Raw genomic sequence first — 9421 nt, 5'->3', positions numbered from 1 at the left:
AATGAATGGAAGGATGGCAAGATGGACAGGGGGAGGGAAATTAACGGAGCGGGGTGTGGATGGGGGGAGGGAGGAGGGGAGGGTGTGAGGGTGATCGAGAAAAAGAGCAGGTGGGTGGGGGACGGATGGACGGACGAGGAAGGGAGGAGTGGGCAATGACAAGGGGACAGGAAGCCACCGGCCACCGGAGAGAGAAGGCGAGGGGGGGCGGCGAGGGCGGGGGCACACAGGAGCCCCCCCTTGGGCAGAGGCGCATCCAGGCTCCCACGGAAGTTCGCGGGCCGGGAGTCCGTGCTCCTGCGAGCACACAAACCTGGGGGTTCCCAGAAATGCCCGCAACACAGAACGTGAGGAGAAGCCGGGCGGGCCGCAGGGGGGCCCCGGGGGCCGCCACACCGGACACAGCTCGGCCCCTCTCTGAGCTCTCGCACCACCGAACACGGGGCGCCGTGATGCCCGCCGCACACGTGAGGTGGCTGGGGCCCAGCGTGCTGAGGAACCCACGGGGGCCGCAGCACCTGTAAGAGCCAGGTCCCTGCACCCCCACCCCACAAGCCAGCCCCCCGCAGCTGACACAATGCCTGGGGCTGTCCACGTACCTGGATCCCCTCTATGCGCTCGGTGACGACGTAGGCATGGTGCATGGCCACGAGCGGGACCTTGACTCCGGCCATCCTGCCCACTGCTCCCGCCCACACTCCTGCAGGCAGAGAATGACAGGTCAGCTCTGCTGGCACCTGCTGCGGGCAGCCGGCCGGGGGCGCGGGGCCCTCTGCTGGCCTGCCTGCCCCGGCTGCGATATCCCCAGGTCGGTCACGCTGGGGCAGGGAGCGGCCAGCGTGTGCCAGTCCCACCTGCGCAGTTGACCACGCAGGGCGTCTGGATGGAGCCGTGCTCGGTCTCGACAGCCGCGACCCGCCGCACCCCAAAGTCATCTGTCCGCACACGGATGCCGGTCACCGGGCAGTTCTCGACGATCTGGGAGCGAGAGGCGTGGCCGGCGCCCCTTGCAGGATGCCACCCACCCCGTCACCGCCCCATCCTGACGGGCCTGGGACCACCGCTCCTTCTAGGGCAGGCGGGCTCCACGCGACTCTGCGAGGAAGTGAGGTGGCCGAGGAGCCGGGAGCTACAGCCACGCGTCCCCTGATTTGGAGAACCTGTCCCCACACACGGCGGCGCTTTCTCATAAAGTCACTTAAAAACTAATCAAGGCTCACTCGACTGAAAGATGTTTGTGTTTCCGTTTGTGCTCACAGACTTGGAGCGAAGCTTAAACGTCAACACCGGCCACCTGGGGTGGGGGGGTCATTTCTTCCCTTTTTTGCTTATTTCTCTTTCCTAATTTTTTTCTACAATTACGTGCATACTTAAGACAGACTAAGATAAAAACCACGAGGCGGAGTTTGCGAGGGGTCACTCGTGCGCGGGGCCGGACCGCGGGGAAGGCAGGCGAGCTGCCACCGGCAGACGCGGCAGGCTCGGCTGCCTTTGCAGGAGCCACCAGAGGCTCGGAGGTCCTGCCCGGCCCGAGGCCACCGGCAGACAGGACGGCGCCATCCATACCTGTGCTGCCCGGGCGGTGGCAGCCCTGGCCAGTGCGGAGCAGGTGCCGGCGGGGTCTATGGTGCCGTCGCCTGGCACGTACAGTGTCCCGTAGAGGTCGTCCACGTTCATCAGTGGGTACAGCGTCTTGGTCTCCGCCGGGCTCAGCACGTGGGACTCCACGCCGTAGGCCTTGCCCAGCTGGGGGACCCAGAGGAAAACAACTGAGCCCTCGGGGGGTCAGACCCCCTGAGGCCACTCGCCTCCCCGTCTGGGCCCCCAGGGCCAGCTCCAAGCCTGCCTCCTCCAGGAAGCCCTGGCTGGTCACCATGCCCGGCGGCCCAGTGCTCAGAAGGCTCTGGCCATCCGCTTTCCCCATCCAGCTCCAACACCAGCCCGAGACCTGAAGCAGGTCGCTTCACGTCCCCTGAGTGGACGAAGGTGAGAATGGCTTCGGCAGGTGACACCTCTAAGGAGCTTGGACCAGTGCCTGGCACACAGGCTTATTGTGTAAAATAAATAAAAATAACCCCCACAGGTCTTATATTTGGGGTCTGAGGATCAGGTTCCCCCATCAGACCAGCTTCCCCCACAGACTTGGTCCTCTGTCCCAGGCCCCCAATTCAGATGTGATTGGCCCCAGGGCAGCGAATCAAGTGTCCCCAAGCACTGCCTATCAGGACAGGCTCCACCCCACTGGAGACCAGGGAGCTGGTCAGGGTCCCTGAGCAGACTTCACTCAGCAGCCGGGGATGAGCTGAGGGATGGGGGCTGGGGGCTTCCTTCTGCAGCCCCCATCCCAGCCGTTGAGTGACCTAAGGGGAGGAGGAGGTGATGGGATCACCTCCCAACCCCAGAGGCCCAGGCTCCTTTCAATGAAGCCAGCCGCCCCTGCTTCTGGCCCAGGCACCCTGGGGAACTCAGCGGCTCCGTGACAATGACCCTCGGCTAGCCGCACGGCCGGCTGCTCGCTAGGCCCTAAGCCGGTATTCAGTCGGTGCTCAATAAGGGACGGCTTGCTGGAGGGGCCCGTCTCACCCGCTCCCTGGAATTTGGGGTCCGGGCTGGCCGCTCCGGTGGAAACAATGCCCACCCCAACACAGAGCCTTCCGTGGGGCAAGGCTTCCTCCCCGGTGCCCCCCGCCCCCCGACAACGGCCCTGTCCCTGGTGCCCGGGAAGGGCGGTCGCTGCCTCCTGGGTGTCATCATGTGTCCCGTCTCCGTGACCTCCTGCGTGACGGGAGCGACTCCCACGCACTGGGCCTCTCCTGCCTCTGAGGCTCGGCAACACGGTCCCATTTTAAAAGTGCAAATGCCACCTCAGAGGCAAAGCCGCCTGTCCCAGATGGCCCGGCCAGCAAGGGCCGCAGCAGGGCTGGAACCCCGCTCTGTCGGGGCTCCTCCCCGGCACCGGGCCGCCCCGACGGCCTGTCGGCAGGGGTGCACCCCCACCCCGGCGGGGCGCACCCACCGACATGAGCCGCTGGTACTCGAGCAGGCGCTGCCGGCTGGACGCGATGAACAGGCCGCCGTTCGGCACCCAGCCCGTGTGCAGCCCCGTCTCCTCCGGCAGGTCGTGGCTCACCACGCGCCTGGTGTGGGCCAGCAGCTCCACCTCCACGTCGCTGGGCCGCAGCTGCCACAGCAGGCCTGGCGGGGAGCGCGGGGCGCCGTCAGGCTCAGCACGGCATGCTGCGCCCCTTCCTCCCCCGGCCAGGGCCCCCAACATCGGCAGCGCCGGGTCCCTCTCCGCAGGCCGTGGGCACCCCCGCGAGGTCGAGGAGCCCGAAACGACGGGGTCAAGGTTAGGCTCTAGGACGGGCCTCCCCGGCCTTGGGCAGCTCAGAGAGTGACAACATCAAAGGCTGCATTTATCCTGCACCTACTGTGTGCCGAGCCCCGGGCTAAGCTGTCACGGGGTGCCGGGGCAGCCCCACGAGGCAGAAGCATTATTCCTCCCCATGCAGGCTCTTCTCCGACAAGCCGCCCCCTTCAGAGCAGAGCCTGGGGAGCGGGAGCCCAGGAGGGAGGCCGTGTCACTGAGGCCACAGGCCACGGGCCCAGCGGACGCGGGCAGAGGGACGGCAGAGGCCGCGTCAGCGCCCGAGATCCGTGATGCCTCAACTCCTGCCAACACCACGTTCGGTGACCTCGCACCGGGCACGTGATCACGCCGGTCACGTGATGCTGGCAGAAGCAAGAGAGTTTGCCTCACTGACCCAGGGTCAAGGCGCAAGTTTGGCTGCCCTGGGGACACGTGCATAGTAGGTGCTTAATACATGCCCACTGGTTAGGTAGGAGGACAATGGACACACCTGCTGCCCCTGGAGGACCCCGCCCTGCATCGCCCCGACGGCCCCGCCCCGTCCACCCTCCAAGCCCCATGGACGCCCCTCACCCCAGCTGGCTCTGTCCAGGGAAGGGGCTTCTGCTCTGTGAACAGACAGCTGCCTGGCCCCAGCTCTGGCCCCGGCTTCGCCCTCCGGGGTCCCACAGGTCCCACCGCGGCCCTTCAGAGGCTTGGAGACAAGCAGGGCCCGCCATCCGCCCACCTGCGGACTGACCCCGAATCTCTCTCCGAGTCCTTCCCCTTCTGCTCAGCTGCCTGTGAGAGGCCCGTGGTGGTCGGTGCGGACCCGGCCCCTGGCTGAGCCCGCGCGCGCCCCGGCCGTACCTGCCGTGTGCCAGGTGGTCCCCGACGTCAGCCGTCCCCGCTCCAGGAGCAGCGCCCCGCTCACGCCCAGTTTGGCCAGGTGGTACAGGGTCTGGCAGCCCAAGCTGCCCCCGCCGATGACCACCACATCGGCCGTGCTGGGCAGGGGCCGGCTTGGGCCTTGGGCCACCGCCGAGGGGCCCCGTTCCTCCTTCAGGGTCCGCTGGTATGGCACGTTCTTCTCGGCGGTGGGGCGGGCCCCGCTGCTCAGGGGGCACAGCCCCGGGCAGCGGGCAAGGCTCCGGGGAGGGCGGGTGGCGGCCACACGCAGGGCTCGGCTCAGCGAGGCCATGGGGACTCCAGGTGTCAGCACTGCAGAGGGCTGGGGGGAGAGTCGGGACTGGCTGGGGTGTGGACTGGACACGGCGTGCCAGGTGAGATCCCAGGGGACCGTGCCCCCCAGGCTGTGACCCTCAGGCCCTCCTCCTGCCACCGCCCCACGGCCTTTGGTGCTCATGGTGAAGGACCGCGAAGTGCTCCGAACCACTGCAGATGTCCCCAACTTGCAGGGCAGGAAACTGAGGCGCACAGAGCCCCCTCGCCAGGGTCACAGGACCACGTGAGGCCAAGCAGGGGCGCAGGGCCAGGCCTGTGTGTAGCCAGGCCTGCGGGCTCTCCCGGCCCCTCCTGCCCTCTGGCCCACAGACGACGCAGGGCCCAGTTTGGGGGAGGGGCGGCTGGGGAGGTGTCCGACCCACCGCCACACCCTGTAGTTCCCTCCACAGGGGGGACACGGCGAGGGGCTCCGCCCCCCCAGTGACCCCCTCCTAGAGGCGTGGGGGGGAGCAGGAAGCTGTGATTTGAGGGGCTGTGGCGGGGCACCCCATCCCCTCTGCCGCCGCAGTCTGACAGCCCCGGGCACGGGGAGGTGCGCCCCCTGCTGGTGTCTGAACTAACCTTCCACCCTGGAAGTTCTCAGCCTTCCAGGAGGCCCCCGAGCGGCACCCTCCCGGTGGGAAATCCGCCTCGCCTGGGTGCCAGCAAGACTGTCCCGGGCCGGGCATCTGTCCCCGCCCGCGCACCTGCTCGGCCTCTGGCCCGGCCCCCTCCGCCCCTCAGCCAGGCCAACACCAGCGCTGCCAGCCCAGGAAGCTGCCACGTGCCCCGGGCCAGCCCACCTGGACTGGGGCGGGGCTGACCGTCCTCAGCAGAAGCTGACGCTTCGTCATTAACCTGCTCCCCGCTCCCCCACCTCAGCCCAGACTCCGCCCAGTGGCCATTCCCTGCTGGGGGTGAGGGCGCAGGACAGCCCAGGGCCTGGGATCAGACAGACAAGCTTGAGCAAACACTTAAGCTGTGCTGGATAGCAGGGCCGAAGGCGCCCTCTTGGAGGGAGGAGAGGGGGGTTGACGGCCTTCACCTGGTAAAGCGGGAGGGCGCCTGGGCCCCCCACCCACACGGTGACCTGCGATCCTGCCCCCCCAGTCTGATGGCCGATGGTCACAGCCCCCAGAAGCAGAGAGATCTCAGCCAACTCTGGGCCTGCCCCAGCCCCGCCCACCCAGGGGAGGGCCCAGGCCCTGTCCCTCCCGAGGGGGGTACCTCATCGGCCAGCCGTAGTGCCCCGTAGCCCCGAGAGGCCTGCCAATGCCTGGCCTAGTCGCTGCTGGGCAGTGCTGACACCTCCTTCCTGCCGATGGTCACAGCCCCCAGAAGCAGAGAGATCTCAGCCAACTCTGGGCCTGCCCCAGCCCCGCCCACCCAGGGGAGGGCCCAGGCCCTGTCCCTCCCGAGGGGGGTACCTCATCGGCCAGCCGCAGTACCCCGTAGCCCCGAGAGGCCTGCCAATGCCTGGCCGAGTCGCTGCTGGGCCGTGCTGACACCTCCTTCCCTCTTGAGGAGGTCCCAGCCGGAACAGGTCGCCCTGCCCCCGCCCCCAGCCGCTTGGCCAGCCCCTGTCACCGCCCACCACAGGGCGGGATGCACCGCCCAGCGGCCCAGGCCAGCCCGCAGGCAAGTGCGCAGCTCTGAGGGTGGCAGAGCGGGCTGTGAACCCTGCGCCCCCATTAACCCTGGGTGGCCCAGCAGCTGGCCTCGCTTCCTCGCCCCTAAAACAAGGATTACAGATGGCTGCCTGCGGGCGAAGCCGCACACCCTGCCCGCCCATACGGGCCTGTGCTCCCCGAGCCCCCAACGAGCTGAGCCCAGGCCAGGTGGGCAGAGAGCACGGGTGAGCAGCGGCGTCAGGTGACGCACAGGTGGGCAGAGAGCACGGGTGAGCAGCGGCGTCATCCCAGCGCCCGGGGCCTCCTGCGGGCTCCGCAGCAGGTGACGCGGGGCCTCAGCACAGAGTCTCTGTCCAGCCAGCTTGCTCGGCCCAGGGGAGGGGCCCCCACGGCCTTCAGGGGCAGGGACGGGGCTGGGAGTCTGGGCCGGCCTCCCAGGGCCCAAGTCCCCCAGCCCCTGGCGCTCTCGCTACACGGCACCCAGCATCCCGAGGTAGGGGTGGCTGCCTCCACGTGATGTTGGGGGCACCGGGACCCAGAGAGGGCGGCCAGCTTGCCTCAGGCCACTCAGCCAGCTGGAGGGACAACCAGACCTGAAGCCTGCAGCCTCTGGCTCTAGGACGTGTTGCCTGTGGCCGGTGCCTGGAGGAGCCACTCAGAGTCTGGACGGAAGCGCACATGCACCTCTGGACGTGCCAAGACTCGGGGCAGATGCGACGCGGAACAGGACCGCCCCCCGCTGCGGCCGAGCAAGCAGCGGTCAAGCTCCAGTTGGCGCGGCCGAGACTGACCTCGGGGGCAGCCCCGCATTGTCGACACCGTCTGACGAGCGACCCTGTTCGTGTTGGCAGCCAGGCTGTCCGGCCGGCCACCAGCTAGTCTGTCCTCTATCTACACTTACTGAGCACCGACTGCATACAAAGCACCGACTGCATACAAAGCACAGTCCAGAGCAGACTAAGACCCAGTCCTGCCCTTGTGGGCCCCGGGGTCCAGGAAGAAGACGAGGCGGCGCACGGGGCTGCCCTCCCCCGCCCCCAGCAAGCCGTCCCTCCTCCCAGCAGGAACCGGGAAGGCGGAGGCGGCCTGGGCTCTGGCCTGACCTTATGCTGCCACCGTTCTCAGTCCCCACCGTGGGGACAGACACCGTCACTCACTGCCCTGGCTCCACCAGCACGAGGCTTCCTTGGGGCGGTGTGGGGGTCCACAGCAGGGACAACGCCAGCCCGGTCACTCTGCTGTGGCCGCCCTGGGGCTGCACGTGCTGAAGCGGGTGAAGGATGGGTCAGGGAGGGAGAGGAAGGGGCACGGCCACGTCCCCGTCTGGACCCTGGACGTGGGGTGCGCGGGCGAGTGGCAGTCCAGCCCCTGCATCCGAGACCGCTCGGGGCCCTGCACGCAAAGACAAGCAGCTGTTGCAAGATTGTCACAAGCCGAGTGGGCCGCTGTCTCCTTGGACTGTGGACGAGGGGTGGTGGCTGGAGGGCCAGGCCTGGCTGTGGGTCAGCCAGGTGATCGATCAGGCGCTGCCTGCCTCTAGGAGAGCTGGGTGGGCCACCCCGTCTCCCCTGGGTGCTGCAGGACACAGCTCACGACGAGGACAAGGTCCTGCTGCCGACCTGCTGTGCCACCCTGGACCGGTCCCCGCGCGCCGAGCCTCAGTTTCCCCCTGTAGGAAGTAGGAACGGTAACCCCTGCAGTGCCCACCTCGGGGAAGTTTTCGAAGTTTTCCTGCACAGTATTATCTTCTACCTTCAGGGCATGTGGAGGAAAACCACGTGCAAACCGAAGTCACAGGGTTCCAGGCCTACAACCCCCACCCGCCTTCAGGCCCCACATCCGGGCAGGAATGTGGCAGACCACGCCTGCCTGCACGGCCAGCCCTCCGCCCCCGCCCCTGGCCAGGCATCCAGGACAAAGGCAGGCATCTGCAGGCTGCCCCCTGACCGGGCAGAAGTCCAGGCTGGAGCAGGGGGAGGGGCCAGGGAGGAAACTTCTGCATGTGGCCCTGCAGAAGGACACTGAGCATCAACATGAGACCCTCGGGGGCTCTGAGCAGGGCGGCCCGAGCCCCTCCTGGGGACATGCAGCCGAGTGCCTTACGTGAGAAACGGCTGCTGCCCATCGGAGAGGAGAGAAAACCGAGCTAGGACATAGCCAAGGGCTCTGGACCCGGGCGGTTTACCAACCAGGGAAGCTTCCAGAACAGCTTTTGAGGGCTGGATTTACACTGCCAAAACTTAATTTTTCCAACGAGAGCCTTTGGAAAGATAACTGCACCAACCACCCCGACGTCATGAAGACGGATGTTCACCACCTGGGGTACAAGAGGCAGGTGGGCACCCTGTTATTCCCCTGCCACCGCACACCGAGGCCGGGTGGAGACTCTCGGGCGCAGCCACCTGGTCACAGGTGCGTCCGGGAACGAGGCTGAGTGCCCCTACCCCCGGCACACACAGCCGGTGTAGATGGCTTTGTGCCAGGCCCCCCAGGCTCCCCTGTCACCCTGTGACTTTTGAGGGAAATAAATGTGGAAGTGGACTGGTCACTCCTGGCTGTCAGTGCCTAGTGCCTCATGTCACCCTGGGCCGCCGGGCACCGCCGCTGCCCAGCAGGGAGATGGACGGGGCTTCAGAGGAGCTTCCTGCTTCGGAGGGCAGCTTGGGGCTCGGAGCACTGGGAGGGAAGGGTGGAGAAGCAGTGGCCGAGGGCGCGAGACCCCACAAACACCCCTGCTCCCCTCCCCCACCCGTAAAGCCAAACCCTCCAGCTCCGGCTCGGCCGTCCAGGCTGTTGACATGTTCGTAGGAATGACCCGGATCTACAAATGAACCGGATTTCCCAGCTCCTCTCAACAAGCTGGGACCCGCAGGCCCCCTGGGCTGGGACACATGGGCCCCCTGGGCTGGGACACGCAGGCCCCCTGGGCCCACACCCCTGCCACACACCCTCAGATGGGGCCCGTTTTGTCCAGTCCCAGCCCTGCCACTTGGCCCTTTCACGTCCCCTGCTGGCCTCTGGGGGGTTTCTGACCACTGACCCGGGCCCCAGGCACTGAGGGGCGTGGGGAGGCGGCTTCCTCCCTCACTCTGGGGGCAGGAGCACCCCACTCCAGTGGCAGCCGGGCACCAGGGCCCGGCGGCCTTGCTGGGAACGGAGGGTGGGGACTGTGCGGTGCTGTCTTTGGCCCGGGGATCTGAAAGCCATCGGGGCCAAG

General features: G+C 67.4%; 1 protein-coding gene across 7 annotated transcripts in view; it reads right to left on the bottom strand.

Moving 5' to 3' along the window:
- SARDH (sarcosine dehydrogenase) overlaps positions 1-6100 on the bottom strand; it is a 54131-nt gene extending 48031 nt beyond the window's left edge. For 2 of the 7 annotated variants that reach the window (XM_006918096.3, XM_025051217.1), the window contains exons 1-6: positions 5801-5890; positions 4220-4580; positions 3017-3195; positions 1567-1746; positions 855-978; positions 600-700 (exon numbers count right to left, since the gene is read on the bottom strand). In XM_006918096.3, the coding sequence (XP_006918158.1) occupies positions 600-700; positions 855-978; positions 1567-1746; positions 3017-3195; positions 4220-4550 (915 nt within the window). In that variant the 5' untranslated portion in view covers positions 4551-4580; positions 5801-5890. Of the gene's footprint in view, positions 1-599; positions 701-854; positions 979-1566; positions 1747-3016; positions 3196-4219; positions 4581-5155; positions 5761-5800; positions 5891-6000 lie in introns of those variants that run through there. The other 5 variants (XM_025051215.1, XM_025051216.1, XM_025051218.1 and 2 more) reach the window with 5 other exon arrangements.
- Between the last annotated feature and the right edge of the window lie 3321 nt (positions 6101-9421).

The sequence above is a fragment of the Pteropus alecto genome, unplaced genomic scaffold (assembly GCF_000325575.1).
Source record: "Pteropus alecto unplaced genomic scaffold, ASM32557v1 scaffold67, whole genome shotgun sequence".
NCBI classification, from domain to species: Eukaryota; Metazoa; Chordata; class Mammalia; order Chiroptera; family Pteropodidae; genus Pteropus; species Pteropus alecto.
Note: the sequence above shows the minus strand (reverse complement) of the source record. Positions and strands in the feature narration are given on the sequence as shown.